General features: G+C 29.8%; 4 protein-coding genes across 7 annotated transcripts; 1 reads left to right on the forward strand and 3 right to left on the reverse strand.

Moving 5' to 3' along the window:
- Window positions 1-231: 231 nt before the first annotated feature.
- On the reverse strand, window positions 232-690 carry LOC119678158 (28S ribosomal protein S21, mitochondrial). Its single transcript, XM_038089846.1, has 2 exons — window positions 468-690; window positions 232-408 (listed from the first exon to the last, which is right to left on the reverse strand). Exons 1-2 carry the CDS (start codon window positions 612-614, stop codon window positions 292-294), a joined length of 264 nt encoding a protein of 87 aa, XP_037945774.1. The 5' UTR covers window positions 615-690; the 3' UTR covers window positions 232-291.
- A 1,661-nt stretch (window positions 691-2,351) lies between these two features.
- On the forward strand, window positions 2,352-4,722 carry LOC119678159 (dnaJ homolog subfamily A member 1). Of its 2 annotated transcripts, XM_038089849.1 has the most exons (3): window positions 2,352-2,393; window positions 3,103-4,242; window positions 4,303-4,722. In XM_038089849.1, the coding sequence occupies exons 2-3, from the start codon at window positions 3,148-3,150 to the stop codon at window positions 4,405-4,407; spliced, it is 1,200 nt and encodes a 399-aa protein (XP_037945777.1). In that variant the 5' UTR covers window positions 2,352-2,393; window positions 3,103-3,147; the 3' UTR covers window positions 4,408-4,722. The 2 variants fall into 2 exon arrangements, with proteins under 2 accessions (XP_037945777.1, XP_037945776.1); XM_038089848.1 differs by lacking the exon at window positions 2,352-2,393 and having other exon boundaries at window positions 3,050-4,242.
- Window positions 4,723-5,282: 560 nt separating this feature from the next.
- LOC119678160 (WD repeat-containing protein 36) lies at window positions 5,283-8,441 on the reverse strand. Its single transcript, XM_038089850.1, has 5 exons — window positions 7,539-8,441; window positions 7,118-7,439; window positions 6,801-7,055; window positions 6,563-6,739; window positions 5,283-6,500 (listed from the first exon to the last, which is right to left on the reverse strand). The coding sequence occupies exons 1-5, from the start codon at window positions 8,352-8,354 to the stop codon at window positions 5,329-5,331; spliced, it is 2,742 nt and encodes a 913-aa protein (XP_037945778.1). The 5' UTR covers window positions 8,355-8,441; the 3' UTR covers window positions 5,283-5,328.
- Window positions 8,442-10,135: 1,694 nt separating this feature from the next.
- LOC119678161 (neuropeptide CCHamide-2) lies at window positions 10,136-23,752 on the reverse strand. 3 transcript variants are annotated; one of them, XM_038089851.1, is made up of 4 exons: window positions 23,481-23,752; window positions 14,123-14,199; window positions 10,572-10,834; window positions 10,136-10,500 (listed from the first exon to the last, which is right to left on the reverse strand). In XM_038089851.1, the coding sequence occupies exons 2-4, from the start codon at window positions 14,193-14,195 to the stop codon at window positions 10,408-10,410; spliced, it is 429 nt and encodes a 142-aa protein (XP_037945779.1). In that variant the 5' UTR covers window positions 14,196-14,199; window positions 23,481-23,752; the 3' UTR covers window positions 10,136-10,407. The 3 variants fall into 3 exon arrangements, with proteins under 3 accessions (XP_037945779.1, XP_037945780.1, XP_037945781.1); XM_038089852.1 differs by lacking the exon at window positions 23,481-23,752 and adding an exon at window positions 18,641-18,961; XM_038089853.1 differs by lacking the exon at window positions 23,481-23,752 and adding an exon at window positions 18,058-18,126.
- Between the last annotated feature and the right edge of the window lie 1,883 nt (window positions 23,753-25,635).

The following is a 25,635-nucleotide window of genomic DNA, read 5'->3' on the forward strand; positions in this document are numbered from 1 at the left end:
GACACATTAAAAAATTAGGTATAAATACTTTAAAATAAAATATTTTGATAAAATATTATTACAAATATTAGTGTGCAGTTGATTTCGGGCTATTTATTTGTTATTTAAACATTTTCTCAAATTGTAAAAATAACAACGTTGACTTCTCCCATCAAATACGATAAAAAAATAACATACAAAACCATACATATGTATGTATATAACAATGAATGTAAAAATAAAACAGACAACATTAAAAAGGAATATATTAATTTAGTTTATTAAGTTACAAATAATTTTTTGATACATAATTCAGCTACAACCGGGAAACGGCTCAACTCTGTTTTTCCTTAATACAAATGCAATTTTTCGATTCATGTCCTCATTGTAAATAGCTTTGCATTTTTCAAAATTTATACGTCGACGCACCTATAACCAAAATAATTCGTTTAATTACATATTTAACAAATATTATAAATAGTTCTTACCTGAAAGGGTTTTTCATAATACCTTGTGCGCCTAAATTGATCAAATATTTCCTCCTTTCCTAGAATTCTATTTAATAAGCGACATGCTTCTTCAACATTATTGTTTTGAACAAGTACTGTTCTTGCAATAAATCTTGCATGCTTCATATTTATTAACTATTATTTATTCACTTATTTTTATTGAATTGTATTTTCATTTATTAAATAACCAATAGATATTAACTAAAAGTTAAGGCATTGCCAGTAATAATTCAGTTCTGGAATACGTTAGCGTATGAAATGGTATAAAACAGTTTTTGCATTTTGAACTAGACATAACATTCCAAAACATATATTATACATTTTTGTAGCTGTTCTTCGATTCCAAAAAATGTTTATTATTGATATTACTTGATTTAATAGAATTTAATTTTTGCTTTTTTTGATATTAAGGTCGTGTACGAGTTAGGCTAAGTTGCGTTCTAAGGACGTGTGCGAGTTAGGCTAAGTTGCGTTCTAAATAAGGGAAATTCTAAGATGAGCCGATAATGTAGTGATGTGTCGATACGTGTTGATAAATGGATAAATGTGTGCAGAGTAAAGAATCCCAAAAAATCTCCCATTTGGTTTAGCATCAACTTAGCCTAACTCGCACACGACCTAAATGAGGGAAATTCAAAATTGTGCCGATAATGTAGTGATGTGTCGATACATGTTGATAAATAGCTAAATGTGTGCAGTGCAAAAATCCTAAAAAATCTTCCATTTGGTTTAGCATCCATTTAGCCTAACTCGCACACGTCCTAAATAATATGTTATTTTTAGTTCTGAACCTTTTGCTATTCTCTTTTAAATACGTTAGCGTGGTCAATCGAGGTAAACTTAGTAAAGAATAATTTTAAAATATGTGTTGTTTTTAATGTGCTTATAAATAGGATCTTACAATTCTTATAACAGCACGTGTTATGTTTCATGATATATTCATCTTCCTAGTACTGAGATAGTCATGCTAATGTTACTCCACCATTCTTACGGGTGAGAACAATATTTTGTAAACATAAGTTGTAATTTAACGTCATTTTTAAGACTGAAGTGACTATAATGGCCGTGTGTGAATTCGAGTAAATTGATGGTAAATTGAGAGTAATAGTAAATTATATCGGTATGGCGGGGAATGTTGGCATTTACTAAAATTTCGAGTAGGGTAAGTAAGATAAAAATTAGGTGTTACCATTGTGAAAATTTTATAAGATGTTTAGGACGTATGCGAGTTAGGCTAAGTTGATGCTAAACCAAATGGGAGATTTTTTGGGATTCTTTACTCTGCACACATTTATCCATTTATCGACATGTATCTACACATCACTACATTATCGACACAACTTTAAATTTCCCTTATTTAGAACGCAACTTAGCCTACCTCGCAAACGACCTAAATGTGTGCAGTGCAAAAAATCTTAAAAAATCTACCATTTGGTTTAGCATCAACTTAGCCTAACTCGCACACGTCTTAAATATAATGGGAAAATATATGCAGCAGATTGACGATATAGTAAAAGCTTTTGATTTTTTAATTAATGAATTGCTATTTGTATACACTGATGCTAGCACTTTGATAAAATTGAAAAATTTGGCATAATTGCCTAAGTCACATCTAGTGTATATGGAGTTTGGTAAGGCAGTTCATATGATAGCATGTGTTATCGACACACATGTTCCATTCTAGAAATTTCAAACGCCTTCATCTTTTTACTTTTCTTTCAATCGCATTATAAAATTTCTACTGGCAGGCCACGTTTCTTTCGTGCGTTAAAATTTGTAAAAATACTTAAATACAAGTGGATTAATTTTAAAGTTCTTGTATATTCAATTTTTTTTGCAAGTAATTATTTCAAGTTTTAATACTTCGATACGGCAATATTGTTTTCCAATTTTAGATTTTAAAAGGTAATTAAAATAAAATTCATATTCTATCTTAGAAACTAACACGGAAAGTAGAAATGTGTATTTTTTGAATTTGATTTATGTAATGAGCAAGCAAAAAACAAAGGAAAGAGCATAGACTAAGTTCAAGTGCAAAGAAAAAAAATTAGCAAAAACAATTTCCCGAATATTCGTATTTAGAAAAATTGACATCTGCTCTTGCTTTTGTAGCTGGAACGCTGATTCGAAAAAAAAATCGATAATTGCTCAAGTGAGATTTGTGATTAAATATTATATTGTAAATGAATAATTTAACAATTTTAAATAGCAGAACTTTGAATTTGTTTAATTTTATAATCTATGTAGTTTTTTTTGGATGTGGAATTAAATAGAAAACCTTTGTCATCGGTACATAACATACATATATACCTGATATACAAGCAAATGTATGTATAGTATATGTATTTTCCGCATTTGTGTTTCTATGCTTTGCATCAGTGTACTTAGCAATACAAGGTTGTATTTTAGTGCATGTATGAAGACTTCGATATTTACAATTAAAAAAAATATCTTTTTTTTTACGTTAACTTAGCAACGATAATTTTTTAATTTTTTAAATTTCAACAAAATTAAAATTGAATCGCTTTAAAGTGTTGTTTCAAATTTCAATAAAATTTTTATTTCTTTATAATACATTAAAATATCTTCTATATAGATTTGATTATTCCTTTAGATTATATATTTCTACAATTTTAACGAGGCGTCGTAATCTGCGAAAATGGTAAAAGAAACTGCTTACTACGATTTGCTTGGTGTAAAACCGAATGCGAACTCGGAAGAACTCAAAAAAGCATATAAGAAGATGGCGTTGAAATATCATCCCGATAAAAATCCTAATGAAGGTGAAAAGTTCAAAGCAATTTCACAAGCTTATGAAGTGCTCTCTGATCCAGATAAAAGGCAGATCTATGATGAAGGTGGCGAAGCGGCCATTAAGAAAGGTGGAGCTGATGGTGGAGATTTCAGAAGTCCTATGGACTTCTTTGAAAAGTTCTTCGGAGCCGGTTTTGGTGGTGGTGGCCGAAGGCGTGAACGTCGTGGTAAAGATGTAGTTCATCAAATGTCTGTTCAGTTGGAAGAATTGTATAATGGAGCTACGAGAAAACTGGCTTTACAAAAGAACGTAATTTGTGACAAATGTGAAGGTAGAGGTGGAAAGAAGGGTTCTATAGAGAAATGTATACAATGTCGTGGTAATGGTGTAGAAACACGCGTCCAGCAGATAGGACCAGGTCTTGTGCAACATGTCGAACAGGTCTGTCGCAAATGTATGGGTACTGGTGAAAATATATCTGAAAAAGATCGTTGCAAAAATTGTAATGGGCGCAAAACAGTAAGAGAACGTAAGGTCTTGGAAGTTCATATAGAAAAGGGTATGAAGGATGGGCAAAAAATAATATTTAATGGCGAAGGGGATCATGAACCGAATTCGCAGCCTGGTGATATAATAATTGTGTTAGATGAAAAGGAACATTCTTCATACATGCATGTTGGAACAGATTTAATGTTAAAAATGCCGATTCAGCTTGTAGAGGCCTTGTGTGGTTTCCAACGAGTGATCAAAACTTTAGATGATCGGGATTTGATTGTTACATCAATGCCAGGTGATGTCATCAAACACGAAATGACAAAATGTATAATGGAGGAAGGCATGCCAATGTTTAAGAACCCATTAGAAAAAGGTCGTTTGCTTATTCAATTTGAAGTCGTTTTCCCTGAAACTATGCCGGTATCAGTGATTCCAGCTCTAGAAAAGTGCTTGCCACCAAGACCAGAAGTAACCATTCCAATTGATGCTGAGGCTGTCAATTTGGTAAGTTTGAGTTTACATTTTAAATTTAGTATTTCTTAACTATTGCAAATGACTTTTCAGGAGGACTTTGATCCTAAACAACGTCGGCAGCAACAGCGTATGGCTTACGAGGAAGATGAACGTTATGAAGAAGGGCCCAGAATACAGCAGTGCACATCAGCCTAAGCGCAAACATATTTTGAATAACATCTCAAATAAGAACTAACGATTATCCTAAAATAACTTCATTAAAATACTTATATTCAATATTTACAACACCGGCAACTTTGTACTGCAGTACAAAAACAGTTTACGCTATTTGAATTCTAAAACATTTTGGTCTTTATTTATTATTCTTGTTAAACGCAAAACAATAAGTAAAATGTTTTTTTTTAGAGAAAATCGAAGCAACTAGTTTATATATTATGCATTAATGAACACAACTAAAATTAAAATTAAATACACATATTTTGAAAACGTAAATGGTTCGTTAAAAGGTAATAAAAATAGCATTTTTTTTTCTTCAATTACAGCAAAAAGATAACATCATTAAGTTTGTGGTTGATTGCAAAGGAAGTTTATAAAGAAATTAAAATTACTCCAACGAGGTAGGGATTTTACAGTAACCAAAGTTCTAAAACTGACGTTAAGTAAAAATTAAGTCAGCAATGTTGAAGACTTAAGTCAGTATAGCAACGCAAGTTACGACTGTTAATAAAGATAAAACAATTAAGTAGTAAAGTAATTTGTTCTACAAGCGAGATTACTAAGAGGAAGGGACTATAATTAACACTAGCAAAAAAAACAATGTCAATAAATAAGGTTGATTAATTAATTGTTATTAGTCTACGTCTAGATGCTGTATTGGGGAAGCAAAGTGCATATTTTTGTGCGATTTATATACTAAAATATTTTTTTTTTAAAGATATTCTAATATATTTTTCAGTGATGTGTTTCGTGACTTGCATTTTTTAATTAGAAAATTTTCTAGCAGTCACTATTTGAAACTGATAACAAATTTTCAGCAAGTGATAATGAAAAAAAATTCATTTTAATGTGGGTGACTCACCTTAGAGTACATTGTTTTTTTTATTTAATATTTAAAACTTATTTAACATAATTTCTTAAAGCGGCTACCACGCCTATTCCGTAACTTAACTTCTTTTCAATTCTATTCCAACATGTCTCTTGAGCCACTGAGACGCTTTTAAGTGTTTGAACAACTTCTGGCAATTCTATTAAGGTACTGCCATGTGCGCGTAAAAATACACTCAGGTACGATTGTGCCAGTTCGAAATCTTTATTTGTTGAAAATGTGTACTCTATAGTCTTCAAGAACTGAACCATAGCAGCTATAGATGCACTTAAGGGGTGTAGAGATTTTATTTCATAATCCACCATTGACGGACCCAGTTTTTTTAAATAGTTGATTGGTGGTTCATAATTATTTGCTGTTTCAGTTTCTTCCAAAAGTTTAGCTAAAGTTGTCATATTATTTAGTGGTGAAGTGTTCAAAATTTTCGAGTGTACATTGGCTTCATTTACAGTTGCTGTAAGGTCAAACTTCATTTCTGGACCAGCAATAGTGGGCAAAAAAAATGGTGCTTGTTTCGGAATTTTTGGCGCCGACTTCGGTTTGTTTCGTTTTTTAATTATATCCAAATCGAGGAGGTTTTGCCAACGAGATGCTGCTACACCAGACAAAGTTATAAGTTCTTTTGAAAGTTGCGTTTGAGTCTCGTATTTAAATTCAATTTCTTCGCCTTCGTCTTCATAAGCATCCAAAGACATTTCTTGGACTGCTTGGTTTAAAACTATATCGTCATACGCATTTGATGGTAATCCTACCAAAGGAGCTTTTTCGTATGGATTTATAGAACGCAATGAGAGTTGATTAAAAAGCGTCCTGTTTGCCCATAAATAAATACCCAAATAGTTTACGTGGGCGGTTGCAAGAAAATCACCAGTAGGAGACATAGTCAAGGAAACACATGGGCGTTCAGTTCTGAAATGATCGATCATATAAGTCGAAGGAATGTCCCATACTTTAATAGTCGCATCCATAGACGCTGTTATAAGCCAACGACTATCTGGGCTAAAGCAAATGTCGTTTATTTTGGTTATGTGTCCCTCAAACTTTCTGATAATGACTTTTGTATCAGTATCGACTATGTAAACAATGAAATTGACTAATGCTATGGCAATCATGCCACTTTCGCGATGGGAACGCAAAAGATCAATGCCGTCACTGAATTTAAGTGTTAGAGTTGGACTTGTAACTAAAAGTAAATTTTTGATATTAAAAGACAATCAAATATCGGAGTTATTAATTCAACTATACCATTGCCTTTGAAGGGCCAGAATTTCAGTAAACCAGCCCCACAACCTGAAGTAACAAATTGATTTAAATTGTCGCTAGCTACACCTCTTACAGAGCTTTCGTGAGCAGGTGCACCATAACTACATCTGTGTATACCTGACTGTATGTTAAAGCGTTCTAAATCACCAGTAGAATATCCTGGTACATAATATGAGAACACGTCAAAATATTTATCACATACATTAAAAATACTAAATACCTATTATGGCGAAGTTTCCACAACTGGACAATGTTATGCTTGTCGTTTCGGCATTTAAGTCTGTGCGGTTTCTGTTTTCAAACTTAGTAGGTATTAAGCGGTGTTCCCCCATACAGCATCTGTGAAAAGACCAAGTGGTGGTCTGAATAATGCCACTATGTATTGCTGCTATACTGTCCCATTCCTTCTCACGCGTTGTTTCTGTTGTAAATTGTACGATTGGAGGCATGCGAAGCCAGTCCTTTTGAAATCTATCTATTGTATAAATCGATAACAATGCACTACTGTGTAACTAAAGAGAAGATAAAAAAACTTACTCTTTTTTTTAGAAGCTTTACGATTATAACTGGCTTTGCCCATGCTTTTATTAAAAGTTTCCGAAATTGTGCTAAATATACGTAACGAGCTATCTTCACCAGATGATAATATAGACGAACCACTATTGCCATAGTATCGAATGCATAATGGAGGTTTAGTGTGTCCTTCGCGAATCCGTAATAGGCGCGCGCCACCGTCCGACATATCAAAAATCCATAGCTTCATAGAATTGTCTGGGGATGTGGTAAGAAGTAAAGGTTCATTAGGAAAACATATAGTTGTTGTAACTTTTCCTTCGTGAACTTTTAATTGACTAGCAACCTGTGATTTGGATATTAATCAGGGAAATTTGAAATATGTGTATAGGAGCACAAAATATAATTTTTGCTTATGTATTTTGCAGTATGTTATAATATTTACCTTTCGTTCTTCTAAATTCCAAAACGCAACATTACCAGTAGCACTTGATGAAACCATAATTGGTGGACCATCGGTCCGAAAACTGATCTTTGATACCATCCCCCAATCTTGTTTAAATTCCATAAGAATTTCGTCGTATTTAAGATTCAATAACACAATACAACCGTTATGGTACCCAATAGCAACAACATCCAAAGCCGGAGATGCTTCCAAACAGGTTATAGCACACTTACGCGCAGAAAATGTATAAATCAGACGATTTTCTTTCAAGTTCCATAATTTAATTATGCCCTGTTCTGACCCAATTAGTACTTTATTCACATAAGTAGGTGGGTGAGTTACTGCTGTAATTAGGAACTCGCTTTTGTTGAACGGGATTTCAAAGTATACATTTTCTGAGACAACATTCCATACTTTTAAAACGTTTGCTTCATCCACTGTCACCAAGAAACCACCAAGTGGCAATATAAGCCACACATTGCTTGTTCCTTTGTAGACATGGCGTCTATGTTTACCAGATCGCCAAGCATAAATGCACTTATCTGAAGCCGTATATATATAGGTGAGGTCTATCGCTAGTGCAGTAATGTCGTCAGCATGTATCGGGCTTACGTGCAGCAAGCGAAAATGGCTCGCAGTATAGACTTGAAAAGTTCGGCCAATGCAGGTAGCAATCAAGTTGTCACTTCGTCTCACAACGTAGCGTGTTACTGCGCCAATATGATTGCTAACGTAGCCGATGCTTCGATTTTGACGAAATATTTTGCTAGCACTTCTCTCATTGCCAATACTTGTCTCAGAGTCCATATTCGTCATTACAAAAGTGATTTTTTATTTGCAGAATTTTTATTTTGTTTACTACTTGACTTTAAACAACGTTGTTTGGTGCAACTCACCGCGTGTTGTAACGTCATTCTGATCAGCTGATTAAGTCACTGGGTGTCTCACATTAAAAAGAATTGTAATAATTTTTTAGATGCATTGCTTATAAATCATAAACTGAAATAAACAAAATACTCTTCACTTTTCAGATGTAGGCATGTTCTTTTCTGATTTAAATGGTGAGGCTTATGAAGTGGATGGCAAACCACCTCCAGCAGACTAAAGTTAAAAAGTTCTAAAAGAAATTATTGATTTAACGATATTAAAAAAGTAAAGACGTTCAGAAGGGTTGACATTGCATTTACCTATTAGGTCACCAATTAACTTTAAAAAGTTGGTTATGTTAGGTTGGCCGTTGTGCTACTACTACAGATTAGCGTTAATCATATATATATAGACAAGAAGTATTTCCAAAAGGGGCACAGTGTTTACCGTATAGACAATTACGTATAGGCTCTTCTCTCCTCTCCTTTCAGAAGGAAATGATTCAACCTGATAAGTCTATAAAATTGGCTAAGTACTTAATTTTGCAGTCAAAAAGATAAAGTACTCTAAATATTCTTAATCTTCTATTGGCCAAAGATAGGCATTGACAAAGGTGAAACACTCATTCCTCTTCTTTTTCAGATCCATAACCATAAAAATTGTCATTTGAGAGTATGTAGTATGTAGTGAACAGTCAGCTATAATACCCTAGCAAGTTCCGTTTTAGTTGAAGCAGCTGAATGGTACCTTTTTTGTTTAGTTCGGACAAGGTCGTTCTTGCAATCTGACTGGTATTTTTATCTCTATCTGAGTATCTAAGAATAGCCATTACTTCTGCCTGAAAGGCACTGAAGTGATTCGATAGTAGAATATGCTACTGCCTACTCTTTCATCTATTTTTCAAATTTAGCTTAATAAAAATGATTGAAATATAATAAGTAGAATATAATAGAAAAAAATTGAACAAAATAAAATATTACAGGACTCTGTAAGTACTGCCACCGTATTAAATCTCTTGTACTAGCTTACTAGATAATCTTCATTTATTTGAATATAAATATGTTTAAAAAAAGTTGTTGGATTGTTAAAAAATAAAATTAAACAGAGTCTACGCACCCATTTATTTGAAATGTCATTTGGTCGTTACATCTCATTTGACCTGTAACTTGCCAACAGCAGTCGATCAAATTAATCATCAAATTTGTTGTTGCCTTTAATCGATTAAATTCTTTCTTAAGCTTAGCGATTGTCAAAAACTTCACTTTTTGGGTTTTTTTAAATTTAATTAAAGACCTACTTATGGGTTTTCTAAATCTAAGATGAGGTTCCGGCTTATTCACAAAATTCTAATAATTCGATCAATTTTTTCGAAATACAAAGGGTTTTATGTCTATATTACACCTATATACAGATATCCTCATTTTTCCTGAGGCGGGGTAACAAGAAATGGTTGAACATTTATTATTTTATTGTCCAACGGTGTCCAGATGAAGGGTTTTACTCTGGTATATTACAGCTTCAAACATTTCTATAAATCTGTTCTCCACTGATAACACAATGGTCTCATATATAATTATAATAATTTGTGCAAGACAATTTCTTAAAAGCATAAAAACTCCATTTTTGAAGAAGCAACTTTTAATCCTTTATTTTAAGTATGTGATAATAATAAATATTTATTTATTGAAATGTTGTTAATAAAATAACAATAAAATAAGAAAATTCAAGCGTTTATGTTTCAAAAATAATAATATATAGTTTTATTTTTATACAATGTGTACGTGCACTTTTTACATGAAAATCTGAAATTTCCAGCCCTAAAAATTTCAGTTCTCCGTGTTAAGTAAAAAAACGATTACTTCTAGTTTTGATATGCATTTTCAGTATTTAATAAAGTTGTCTGGCGCATGCAGCATGAACGTGTATATACAGATTTTTTTTAATTGCGGAAAAATTGATATTTAGCTATTTAATAGACGTTAACTTATCTAAACGATAAGATTTAATTGAAAGCGTTGTCTCGGTTATAAACTTCTCCGGACATGGGATAATCAATTTCGTTCAATCGTTGCGACAATTTCGAACGACTTCCATACTAAAACGAGAAAAATAAAGTTGAATATATTTAACATATAATTTTTACAATGTAAATGAATTATTACTTACTTGAGGTTTAAGAATTTTAATCAAATGATATCTTGGAATTGTGTTAAGCTCATTTTCTGAAAATATGGAAGGCTCATTTGAGAGAGCCCGAAAAACGGCGCTGTCTGCACGGGCATCCTCAAGTGTATTCAAATTTATATCTGCATTGAAATTTCCATTTTCGTTGCCATTAGTGTTTCCATTATTGCCATTATTTCCTATAAAACCCAAAGAACGTTTGCCGTGCCCTCCATAACAGGCATGCCCAAAAGCGTTACAACCTTCTGAAAATTTAAAAACAAAAAATCACATATATATATATAAATATATCCACAATATTTTATGATAAAGCTTCTGAAGAAGGATCTGGTATTTGCATATTCATGGATATTCAACAATATATATTGCAAAAAAGAACTAACGGTGGTTTAATAGGCATTGACTTAAAAAAATATCTGAGTTTTCTATTTCGATATTAAAGCCGGACACTTTACGCAGTAGGAGTCTATAAAAATAGTTATACTTTCTTGTTTTTTCTCATTTAAAGAATTTACAATATTTGTAAAGATATATATACATATATATATTTTTTTGGCTAAATAAAAATCTTTTAACTATTCATTATTGTCATCCAAGAGTCGTCTATAATTTCTGTAGTAATTTCGATGTTCGCAATGACGGTAGATGGTAGGTTTCGCATGGAACGGAAGAGTTATCGATCTATAACAATTTAATTATCAACAGCCCAATTTAGAAATTTAAGTTCAGTTCAATGAATTGAGAAGATACTTATATGAAAAAAGATCCAATCTTAAACTGAAACGTGCAATTAAAATGTGGGCCATAGCAAATTCATTTGATCTGATAACTCACTTATACTTGTTCTTAGAGTCAGATTTGCAGTGAATATTTAAATATATTCATATTAAAAGTTATTGGAAAACACTTGAATCTGTGACATCACAGATAATTTATATTGCGTATGTTTTTTGTATGTGGTTACAATAAAAAAAACAAGGAAATATTTTTATTCGTATCCGCATATTTGTTCATTGACTGAATGTTCTATTTTTTTTTTAGGCCAAGTACATTCCCTTAGATGTTTTTCATTAAATACTCTGGAGAGTTTTGATATAAAGCACTGTCTTTTGAGCATTTTTTATGAGTTTATTTTCATTGGTTTCGAATGAAAAAACTAGAAATGACTAAAAGTAGCCACAACGGTGGGAATTAAGGTTTAAACCTTTTTATTCGAAACCGAAAGTGCTACATGCTCCTGTATGAGAAGGACCGTGCCAGATGTAATAAACGGCAAATTGCCTGTTTTGTTCATCTGTTTTGTTAAGTGGCTCAGGAGTGTAAATATGAATTTAATTTGAATTTAAATGAAAAGGTAAATATATAACTTTGCTTAAAACAACAGTGAAGTTAAAAAAATACAAGTTATACTTAATATAAATCATTTTGTTTTAACATATCGATAAGCATAAAAATTCGATAACACAGTTTCAAAGAGCAAAATAAATTTCAAATGAATCCCTACAGTTTTCCAAATAGTTTCAGAATTTTGTTTTTATAATTTAATAAAACGACAAGAGAGCATATTAATATTAATTTAATTTGCTGACATTTTATTATTAGTAAGAAACTCCTTTCACTGTACGCGTCTTTCGAAGTCAAGGATAATTTGAACAGCTGATTCGGGACAACTACAAGACTCGCACACGTCCTAAGCAGTTTTTTAGTCTAAATACGAGTAGCTCTGAACTTAGTTAAATTACAGGTAGCTTAAAATGAACTAGCAACGGTAATGCTAATGGAGCAATATCCGGTATTGGGTTGCCTATATTTGCAGCATTCGACAACTGGGCACTAAGACTTAGTAAGTTTCTGTTATTTTAAAATAAGGTGTATAATAAAATTCTTCGCATATAATTAATAATATTGAAAAGAGAAGTAACCAATAAGGATAGTCAAGTGATAGATTCTTTTCTATTTTGCTTTTACGGCTATCTTTTTGATCGTTATTACTATTATACTACTATTATAGCCCTTATCAATATTCGAATAATCGTTTAATTTAAAACCTTCTTGTTATGTATATATATGATATTTTGTTTTGTAGAGTAATTTTCAGGTTAGTTTTTCTTAGCTAACTATTTAACTATTAAAGAAATAATAAAAATGTACAAAAATAGTAAATAAAATGGAGTCAAGACATGTGTGAAAAACATCATCATAACGTTTGTTTTTGCGTCTTGCGTTTGTACTATTGAAATTATGTCAGATACATAATAATTGAGTGACAATAGGAAAAGTCATTGCATCCTTAAGATAATTTATGAAAAAACTACAACACAAATTGCATCAATAGCGACACTAGCAACAGCAACAGCAACAGCAAAAGCAAGAGCAATAGAAGATACAGAATTGCTATTTTATGCGCTGAAGGTATTGTGTCTTTTTCAAGGAGTTTTCAATTCGATGTGAGGGAGTTGTAGGAATTTTATAGTTTTGTTTTTCAAGGAAGTTAATAAACAATCGCTTAGCAGCCAGAAGATGTTTTATTTATGTTTATTAACGCAAGCAAAGTATTTTGAACGCCAAAGTTTCCAATGGCGGAACCTGATACTGTTGAAACGAACAAAAGTCAAGAAATTAGCAAGGAATTTATGTACTCCTTATTGCGTTAATTTTACATAATTTACTGAATAAATGTTTATTTTAAATTTAATACTTTTCTGTTAATTCTTAATGAAAAGTAAAAGATTTTATTTCTTTGAAGACAACATTTTCAAACAAGTAAAGAGTACTCTGCTATGTACCACGTGGTGACGATATGCTACAGTAGTTGTACTTCATATTATTCTAATAATTTGATATTCGAACTATTCAGCGATTAAGTATATCCGAATGTGAAGTAAACAGCATCTGTATAAGTTTTGCAATCTAAATAGTTCAGAATATTAAATAGTATTTAATTATATTAATATAACACTTATTGAAAATCAGATCAAAATTGCTAACTATCTAGACCTTTCTATCCTCTAGTATAACCAGTTTAAGCAATTTCCCCTTTTTAGATTAGTAAAAAAATGCTCCATTTTCTTCGTTTACAAAAAAAGATTTAGTCTGTTTAAATTTATTAAAAGAGTTAAAGAATTTGGATAAAAGATATAGTTTGTATCTAATGAAAAAATAACTACAACTCCATATGACTTCTAAATATTGAAACTAAAAGCAAGTGAGAATAAAAAGTACATTTACTGCGTACAGACAGTTAAGTAACGCTTTAAGACTATTATAATTTTATTGGAAGTTTGTCATACTGACTAGAAAACTCTAATGTATTTTTTCTCAGGTACAGCAAAATTGTCTCAAAAATTGAGATACTTATATAAAATCTTTATGGTTGGCGAACAGTTTGTAGTTAATAGATTTAAATTAAAGTTTGAACGAAAGTAAAGATAAAACAGAGAAAGTTCATTCACGAATGTTAACGTTTTGTTTATTAAATAGTTTTTAAATACATTTCAAGATAATGTATATGATATTTGATATAAAATACTTACTTCTGGCTTGCCCCTGTGCCGCTAGAACTGCTGTACAAATCAGCACAACGAAGAAAGACATCCAACATTTCATATTGCTGAAAAAGTAAAGAACTGATAAATTATATAATATATATTTCTTTAAAAATGCTATCTAAATTAATTTTTAAATTACATTTTGAGTTGAATGTGTCAATTTGCAGATTGTGGTTATAATTATCACAACCCATAGGTTTCAGTTTTGGAAATGTTAATATGACAAAGACATAAATAGGTGTAAGTGGTTCCCGAAGATCACTATAGTTTAGAGTGTGCTTCAACTAGATTTTCATTGTTATCTTTGCAGTCCGTAGCTCTCATTTTTTACGTTCAACGGACGCTTAAATTTTTGGTATAACTTTCGGGCCACTATTGATTTACGTTTGCACACGTTGCACCTGCTTGTAGAGTGACTCTGAACTCTACATCTTTATTTATCATTGTAGCATGACCTTCGTCATCATATTACGTGTTTTTATTCGGACGGTTGGAACCATTAATTGTCCGCAGAAGGAGATATATCTCTAATATGCAGCTATATCATCTATACATGTTTTATGTATATACCGTTTTGTATTGTAATTACTTAATAAATATTATTTTTAATTTTCAGGCACAGGAATCCACTAAGTATGTATTTTATATCGAAGGAAAATGACTTGAAGAATGTACAAAAATTTGAATGGGAAAATAAATGAAAACATATGATAGAGTTCAACTTGCAAATAGAAATTTCTTCAAGCATATTTAGATCAATCTTCTTAAAATTAAGATACCATCATAAAATAAGGAAACCCACATGTACGATTTTCTGGTCCGCCCAGGTTTTACATATAGATGTAAGATATGAACTATAAACTATATCAAATAAATTATCTTCTAGTATATTGAAAAAAAAATACTTCGGAAAGTACTGTCCCAGTACTACAAAACGTTGAATATTATTGAATGTAATCTTGTTGTTATATAATTAATCAATTAACGTTTGACATTAGAGCTAGGCATTTCGAGAAAATAAATTTATGTAGTAGATGACTCGAACAAAATTGTTGTGGTTACTTAAAGAGCTATCGTACCAGTTTGGGTAAATAGAAATGTATTACTTATGGAAACAGTGACTCACCAACAACTGTAATATTATAGCAGCAGAAGAATAAGAGCAATGAAACGAGTATTTGCCTGATCTGCAAATATTATTCATTTTTTATATTTAGAAGATTACTTTAAGGGGATAAAGTACGCCTCACAACTGAATATCTGGAATTATTTTTGCATATTATATGTGTAACTTCTATTCTATTTAATTTAGTTTAATATTTTCACTGTCTTGATTGAATATAATGTGATATTTGTACTAATTAAGTATAATAATAACAACTGTAAAGACAATAAATAATCATTTTACTCCCAAAGGTGTTTTAAGAATTTCTTAAGTAAATATTTAATGCAACAGGTGGGCGCACTGAAATCGTTTCAAACCCACAAAGGTCATTAGTAATTCAAGAGGAGTAACAAAGTTCAAATAAATTCCCATATGTGTAAACTCTTTGATTTCAGTGAAAAAGTTGTTTCGTGAAAAGATTTCGTTCGAAACTCAATTAGATGGAATATAACAACAGCTACAACACAAAACAGACACAACAAACACAACAACCACAACTACATATACACATATGACAGTGAAGTGTGCAGCCTTTAGCCTTTCACAGCCTCACAAAGCATGGCACTTGCAGTTTACAAGTCAATTCACATTTGCACGTCAAATATGTAAATGTCTCACTGACACACACGTACGGTTAAAAAAATATCCCCAAGCGATGGAGTGCTGTGTTTTGGGAACAATTACACATTTCTGTGGTTTGTTATTGTTGTTGTTCCATTAAATAATTTAACTTCCCACAAATGTGATGCGTTCTCAAATAGGATTAAAAGTTTTCTTAATGAAAGCATGTTGAAATCAAAATTTATGCCATTGATGAGCAAATTTCTTGGGACGTGTGATGAGATGTTAGTGATATGCATTTACCTAATATTTTATTAGTTTTAGTTTGTTTGAGACATAAATTACAAATTTTCCATAAAATGATTTCTAATTTGTACGTGTTTAGCATCCTTAAAATATTAGAATATTAGAAAGAAAGTAAGAACGAACTTAAAATGTTAGTAAATTAGTAAATTATCTTTCAAATCTATATCCTTGTAACTCGCTGAAAATAGATTTATCTATAGGTATTTAGTGAAGTTTCTGTAAAGAAAGCATTTATGGGAAATTTTGCCAAATTTCGACTGTACTAATATTTCTAACTATTTGTTAGCTTACTTCTACAAATGTACAAGTCCCAAATTGTAAATTTATTAAAATCATAGAGAAACATAGGCATATGCAGAGGCTCATTTAAAGGGGACTGGAGACGTATTGAAAACTAATTGAACAATTAAATGATAATATTTGATTGTTAAATGGACCAAAATACCTTGAATCCCAATCTCTTTGTACAGAGACTAGTACAAATCAAAAATGTTAAGTTTTCTTAAGATTTTATCAGCTCTAAGTTGAATTTGAACGTTAGTCAGAAAATAGTTAGCTAAGTTAATAGCTAATAATAAATAAATTTTAATTTTTTCTTATTGAATCAAAGAAAATATTATTTTTAATGACTAGTTTAATAAATGTTCATAGTGATTTTTGAAGAAATATATTACAAAATATAATCCATAACTAATAAAGTTAGTATTTATATTATAAAGGAACACATTTTTTTAAAATGAATAGACAAGGAAGTGCACGACATACACTTGTGAATATATTTATATTAAACAAAAAATAAAAAACAAAATAAATTATTTAAATAGATTTTTATGATATATTTATATGTAAATATTTTTTTATATTTCATAAGAACTTGAATATTTCTTTAGTTAAATATTTAATCATTCATTTTCTTTGCAACAAAATTTGAGGATATTATTTCTTTTTATATCAGTGGACTCTTGCCTTTTTAAGACTATTAAGGATAATACCCAAAAAATTCACATTAAATATAATCGCAAGTAGTGGTTTGACTTTAAAGGGAATATTTATCAAAAGACATTTTTAAAACAAATTAAAATATTTATTAGTTGATTGTACAGTCGATTTTATAATTAAAAAATTTCTCATATATGAAGTACAACTGAGTTAAAAAAGAATGAAGGAAGATTATAGAATTTATATCACGTTGTAGTATAAAGTACTGATGTTTATGATTGGCAAAGGTATTTAATTGAAAATGTGATTGGATAATTGGAAAAACTGATATATTAATATATATAAGAAAATTTACATATTAAGAGAAATTTTCTCTATATAAGAATAACTGTGGAACTTCTCATTTGTCTATCAAAGTAGTTTTATTAAAAACTTTTTATTAAAATGTTTTTTATAATAAATAAGTTTCTTAATTATAAATTTATACTAATTATTTAAATGTTATTGTCATGAATTATATGTTTTAGTATTGAGAATATGACAATTTCAAAGCAGCAATTTTGTTCCAGTTAAGTTTTCTTCTGAAATTTGTTCTGACATTCTTTAGTTCACAGAATTTTGAAGTAATCTCTCGAATTATCAATCTTAAATTTTACTTTTTGAAAGAATGTTTTCGATAATTTTAATACATATTACATATCAAAACATATATACACGTCTACATATTTTTATATAATAATAATTTTGACAATTTCACTTATTTGCTGAACTACAGTATTATCTGGTGAACCTTTTTGATTTAAACAATAATTTATAGATTTTAATTGAAATTTTCGCTTTATAATGGTTAAAAGGCATATATAAGTGACCCTATAATTTTTGAATATAATTAACAAAATAAAGCCCCATAATAAAACATTAAGGCGGCGAGATTGAAATCTACACTTACTTGCGAATCCTGTCTTATGCACTTGATATATTTTTCAAGAAATCAGAATTTAGTTGCTTAATGTTTGTTTACAAATATTGAAATTATTTCAATTACATATATATATATATATATATACATATGTATATTGTATGTATAAACATGTGTTGTTATATATATAATTAAGATGACATATACGATTTGATGAATCGTTGGGTGGAAAATTTATTGTTTTTATTTTTAATCTATTTAAATAATGAATTATCAGTAAATTTCTATATAATTTGTGTTGAATAGATTATATTGGTAAAAAAGACATATTAAAAATCATTTGGAAGTAAACATCTGTAACAATTTCGATGACCTGTGCTCTAACAGAACTTGTTGATTTTCTTTTGTATTAATGCCTGGTAACACATGCCATAGATTGTTTATAGGTCAAATATTTGATATTCTTTGAGTAGAAAACTTTTTCACAAAAGTTCGCAAAACACTTATTAATAATATTATAATATATATTATAATTTTTTTTCTATTTGTATAAATTTGTTATATTAATGCTTATTAATCACAATTTCTTCGAAATGTATTTGTTAATACTTACACAGCAAAATAAATTAAATAAAATAATTTTAAAGGTATAAATTTTTTATTTTTGTAAACTTCGCTGGGTTGGTAGAGGTACTAAAAATCACAGATAATTTGCATCTTTTCTTGAACACTTTTTAAAAAACTAAATATTTTGTTTCTTTCTTAGTTATCTATTAACACCGTTACCGGATTAAAAAATTAGGAGAACATCGATTAAAAACAACAAATCAATGCTTTCAAATCAGTCGAGAATTTATTCGTTGTTGACATGTCCGAGTTTTGGATTCGGAATGGCAGTCTTTTTTTAAAATAGCAACGCGATCAGCTACATCGGCAGCGAACTTTTAACCGTTAATGAGTATATGATTTTTATTTATATATATTTTGCATCATATATATTTAATAATAAACATTGTGAGTGTATGAGGCACGATTATATTTTTATGCCTATAAAAATTATTGATTAAAATATTCTTATATTTTGAATTCCTCTAGACTCAATTAAAATGAATGTTGACAATTATTTTTTAATTATTACTATATAATTGTGTATAAATATCAGCGCACATATAATGACTTCCTAGCACTGTACGATTTTTAAGGCATTTTAGTAATAAATGTTTCTATTTCAAGAAATAGTTCTTGACTTATCAATATATAAATATGCTGCTTTGTACTGATTTAAGAGATTATATATTGTCAAATATATTGTCAAAAGAAACAAACAAATAAAACATTTCAAAAATTTATTGACTAAATGTTAGATTATACACTCCATTGTGAATATCGGTATGTAAAGTTTGTCAACGCAGTTTAAAACGCAGTCAGGAAGACGTCAGATACCGTCTTAATAATATATTTTTGCTCATTTCAATAATACGCATAGATTTATTGATTTTAGTTCACCTGTCTGAGTAAATTTTAATTCGTTTGTATCAAAATTATTTTTGCAATTCCTTTTCCTAAAGATATTCTCACATTTAGTTAAACTATTTTTAATACAATAATTTATGTGATTAAGACGAAATATTAAAATCATATTAATTTTAAGTCCGTTTACACATAAACCTATTCACATCGCTCACGCATACAGTCAGTGTTCAATCTTAGTGAAATATATACTTTAAAAAACAACTACACTACTAACTATCGGTATTAAAAACAAGGAAAAACAGCAAAATAAAAACCTATTTGCGGAAAAACTTCAAAAAAAAAAATTATAAGAAATAGGAAAAAAGTGGAAAGGAAAACTAATATTTAATCGCACAATTAAACATTGAATTTACTATAATGTTTAATACAGAATCCATTTCTTAGGTCCTTCCATTTCCAAGTAATATAGGTTTGTTATTTAGTGTATCTATTAGACAATACGCATTATATTTTATAAGTCGTTATAGTTATTTGAATGGAGTTGTTTTTGTTTTTGTTAAATAAATGAAATTAAATTTACAACACTGGAAAAAATGATTAATCTTCAATCATGGCAGGCGTTATTAAATTCTAATGTAGAAAACAGGCTTTTTTTTTATTAATAAAACAAATTAACATAGATTTTTCTTCACTTTATAAACAAAAAATATAAATAAATATTTGTTCTTGATATTTTAAATTTTTCTGTGAACCCGAATTGAATACAAAAATTTTATTTTTGTTTTGTGAATTAGCCTTCGGCACATGTGAACATAGTCAGACGGTTTAAAGAAAACAAACCGTATTAATTAAATTAATTAAAATAAATATCATTATTATTTTTAAAGGAGTTTTCTGGAATTTTAATTTTTATGCCGTTGATAACCTAACAATAACACGCAGCAAAAAAAAAAAACAATGAAAACGTGAAGCCTACTTTAAAGATATGAATAAATTTTATATGTTTATACGGCACATTAACTGGCTGAGAAAAAGTACATTAATTTATTTATTTATGTCACTGTTTCAAAATTCTGTAATTTAAATCTACCCAAATTATACTACACATACATACTTTAGCAAAGGTCTCCACACCTTGCTAATGAACAGAAACACTAATAATTAACAAGGATAATAAATCTTTATCCAACTTTTCTTAAGAGTAAAATCAGAAACGTTTTCCTCAATTAAATCAAAAAACTAAAAGTATTTGAAATTGATTTCTACTTTCCAATTTCAGTAAACCCATAGCCAATTGGCGTCGCCACAATACTTATAACTGAATATAATATTGTAAAATAGTTATTTAAAAATTATATGAATAATCCCATAAGCAAACTATTGTTTTCATCGCGAAAAACCATCGGAAAACTATCGAAATCTTGTGAACCAATACGATAAAGCGTAGCTTTCCTCACAAAATCTTCATAAGAAAAACTACGCTAGTTCTCAAATATACATATTTAAGAATATTTTAAATATAGTCATATAAAGTATTTGAACAGTGTCAATAATTCTTCGTTTTTTCGCGAACTTATTATCAGGTTCGTTACTAAAGCAGTATATATATAAATGTTGTATAAATGTTTTTTCTTCCTTGTAATCCCGCTTTAAAACCGTGGTTACAGAAACCTCCTTGAACGAGTTTACTTGTAACTAGCCCTTCCACACCTAAAGTTGCTTCAACTTAAGTAATAGTCCTCCTCCCCAATTTCATCCAACCAAACTTCATGGCTTAGATATATTTACTATGTAAATGTTAAGCTCTACTAGTCCCTCCACTACCAACGTTGATACTGGAATGGAATTCGTAGCCCTGGACATGCACGGTCCCTTGCTTGGAATCTATTCTCTACGCATTCCTAATAGGTGGTTTTAGTGAGTTTATATTTCATAATGTTTTTTCATTTGAATGTTTTATTTAATGTAGACTTTTAAATGCGAAGGAGAATCAGATTTTAGGTAAAAAAAATCGGAGAAGCAAATAATTACAGTAGTTTGAACAGAGGAAATTTTTTTTTGAATTTCTACTGATGTCATTTTTGGATATAACATATTGAAAATTTGAATAGCGTTGTGGAAAAGACATTTTAACAAAACATATTTCATGTTAAACAACGTATTATGATATCTCATATGAGCCTTATTTACTAAAAATAGAGTTTCCTTCCCAGGTCTGTAGTTACAAATTTGGCTTTCAAATAATATCAATAATTAAAAAAAAATTATATTATTAAACTGTCTTAATACACACAGTCAGTCAAGCATAATGAATACATATATGTATAAATATAATACTTTAATTCATTGATTTTAGCAGTCGCTCAAGACCTTTCGTTACGTACTTGATCCCCATGTTTAATGATTGAGTTGATACTCAAGTGTCAAATTTGTGTTTCAACGGGTCAGAAAATAAAATTTTATTTTTATATTTTAATATCGTGTTGATATATATAACATATAATTTATCGAGTCTTCGACAGCTTTCAGCGCCTACAAACTAATAAAATATGTACACTTTCACGTAAAAGTGGTTTAAAAAAGATTAATGTAATGATTTTGTAAAACTCACAGAATCGTTTATTGTGGTTTAAATCCTGAGGTTTTAAGTTCTGCTAATGTCTTATATCCATTCTATTTTTTTTAAGTAGATAAATTTCGATTAGGATCTAATCTTTTCATTTATTAATTCATTGTTAATTCAAATAATGCTATTTTAATCAGTAAAATAAAGTCCTTTAAAATGAATATTTTGTTTTAAGACAATGAAATATCTTCATTCTGGATATTCATATTAAAAACGAGAAGTGCATATTTAGACTCAAAAGTATAGGAAAAGTTTTGATTACACAATTAAATATATACTTCCTTTTCGTCTTATCACGAAGTAAGCCTTTTAACTTAATTTATGTAAATAGTCAGTGCTCGCTCAGCTTAGCCCAAATATAAAAGTTAAGTGAAAGTCGAAGTAACTTCTACTTTCGCAAAAAATATTAAAAACAGTCAGCTAACAGCACCAAAAAAGTACAAAATAAAGAATATAATGAAAGAAATGTTAATAAACAGGTCGAAAAATAAATTTAAAAAAAAAACTGAAGTATTAACTATTTGTATTTGTACCAATTTGTATGTGTATGGGTAAATTGTTTAACTAAAAACAATTCAAGAATAGAGTTTATCAAAAGCTATTTAAATTCTTTATTGAGAATTAAAATAATTTAAAATAATTTAATTCTCTTCAATTTTTGCTTAAATAAGTGAAAAATAATTTGAGAAGCGCCACACAGAAATTTACTGGTAAACAGTAGACATCATAACCCACTTTAATGAAGTTTGGTCAGATTTTTTATTGCTAATTAAATTAATAAATCAACAAAAATGAGCATTAAAGGCATATCCTTAGGCTTACATGTTCTGCAATAAAAGGTTATGAATTTAACACTGTTCTTGGAGGCTTCCTGGTGTTCATTAAGAAAAACAAACAATACAAAATTTTATCGTGGCTCTTTGGAGCTACTAAATGCCAATCGAGTGAATACCAAATAATGTTGGTGATGCTTCAACTAAAATGCAAAATTATTTTCTCAAGCACAGCTTCAAACACGACAGACAGTATGAAGGTCCATAATTAAAGGGAAATGAATTGATGATTCCATTTGTGCAAATATCCTGCAGTTAGAATTTAAAATAATCAAGACGAATCAACAGCTACAAAGAGGCAAACTAAACTGTTATCATTTATCAATTTTAATTTTGCTGCTGATTGTGAAAATTTCACATTTAAATAATAAATCAAAAAAACAAAAAAAAATTTAATATCATCACTCGATGGAACTGCACTACTTTTTCAGTTTTGGGACTTACCGCAAATATGTTTTTGTAGCTATGCTTTTTCGATAATACAATTAATCACAAATCTATTAGAGATATACAATACTTACACTTGGTATTTGTTCCGCTTAGGTCTTCTAAATTGAGAAAAAATTACTTTCTATTTTTATGTATATTATCTTTAGCGATAACTGCACTTTTTCAATTTACTTTATGATTTATTTCAATTTAATTTTGTTTTCAAACTTATTTTTTAATTTTGATGTGTTAATTTCGCAAATTCACTACACAAACTAAGGATGGTTCGTTTTGCTTCTAGCACTTATTTAGAGCTGGAAAAGAGCACCTCAGCACTTCAGCACTTCAGCAACTTCCTTCTTTAGGTGACAAATTTTGAATGAAGCACTTTGGTTCCACATCCGAATTTATATCTTTATCAGTTTTGATAAGAGCAACTACAACAAAAACGTTGCTGGTACGAACATTTTCAGGCAGCCAATCAGAGGCGAAGTTTTTCCGAGCGTTGGCGAAAGTTTTCCTCCTTCAGCTGTGTGGGCGAAAATCTTATTCTGCACGAATGAGGCAGGTTTTATTCACAGGAAATTTGCGCTTCCTCTCGTGTGTTTTCATATTCATCCATTTAACACATTTTCATATTTTTCTAGTCTTTGGTGCTTGAAGTTCAAAAAACAAAAAAAATTGGCTCTTTCATGACGTAAGAAGTTTTTAGTATTTTTATAAATAAATTAAAATGTTGCTTCTACCAAAAATGAGTAAATAAATCATTTTGCACATTTTAAGTAGGCTTGCATACATTCTGCTGGAATGGCAAGAGGGGTCCAATTGTAACCGGAGTCTCTTGTTTATATATAAACGCGGAAAGTAATTAAACGATTATAATTTGTACCATTCTCCAATACCAATAACGATAACCAATATCAATAAGATCCAATGCCTAATAACATCTTCCATATTTTGCTGTTGTAAATGGTTTGAAGGAAGAACGTGCCGATTTATAAAAAAAAAATATTTCATTATTTCGATCTAATATCTCAGTACCATCCGATTCCATTCAGAGTAATATAATTTACTAGTAATGGGAATTACATCTTTTAACAACTGCGACACCAAACAAGTTTTTCGGTGAAGACAGGGAGTTTCGGAAAGCTGTACAGTAGTCAATATAAAGTAGTAGTAGTTTAGATAGATAGATGCTAATGGCAGTTAATTTCATTAAAGATGAGTGCACATAGACCTTAAAAACTGTATGCATTGTGGTACCTAAAATACTTTATAATTTGTACTAGGAATATCGGATAGAGAATAATCAATTTTGATCAGCTAACCATTGTGACGTTTTGATAAAATCAACAATATCTTTAATAAATTCATTGAGAGAGTCGGTTAAACATTTAAAGAAGTGATGATTTATTTCAAGTGAAATCTATACTGGCGAGATCTAGACTGGCGAGAGAGCAAGAGATCACCAACATTTTTTTCTTATTTTTCTGATCCCCACGTTCTACAGTTATAATAGAAACATGCTTACATCCTATTATCATATTTACATATAATAATTATCATATTAGACAGTACCCTATTAGGGCAGCAACTATATTGATCATTACGTATTTTTAGACAATGTCATACTTGTGACTTAACATGTGTTCTTCGTAAAAATTTTCTGTTTACATAGCAAGTTAGACTCAAGCAAAAGTTATGGCCTCATCCCCCTATGACTCGAAACCCACTTTAGGCGAACTAATGGATTGAGTGATACTGCATTTAATGATGTAAAATATTCCGATACTCGCTAGTATTACAGTAGTATGCTTACAGGTTTATATTGCTGTGATTTAAACGAATTTTTAGTTGATTTCTGAACCGTAGACTTATATTAAATATATTTTTAAATTATTTTAACGTTTGACAATATATAAGAAGTCGAATTATTATTAAATTTAAAATTTCCCATATTAGATAAATATGCTTTATTTTCATATTGTCATTAAATATGTATTAATCCAAACTCTTTAGGGTTTCAGTAAATTTACAAAGATATTTTTTCATAAGTTGATCACCGATTGCTAGCATGAGTAGATTGTCTAATTACCTAATATTATTTTATAACTTAATTACTTTAGTAAATGTGTGCAGGTAATAACTGCTCCTAAGGACATTACTTGTGTATCGATAAGGACTTATCAGGTCAATGTATGGCCAGCCAGATCTAGCTACGACTTACTTCATGATGTTAGTGTGTTA

The sequence above is a fragment of the Teleopsis dalmanni genome, chromosome 2, assembly GCF_002237135.1.
Source record: "Teleopsis dalmanni isolate 2A chromosome 2, ASM223713v2, whole genome shotgun sequence".
NCBI classification, from domain to species: domain Eukaryota; kingdom Metazoa; phylum Arthropoda; class Insecta; order Diptera; family Diopsidae; genus Teleopsis; species Teleopsis dalmanni.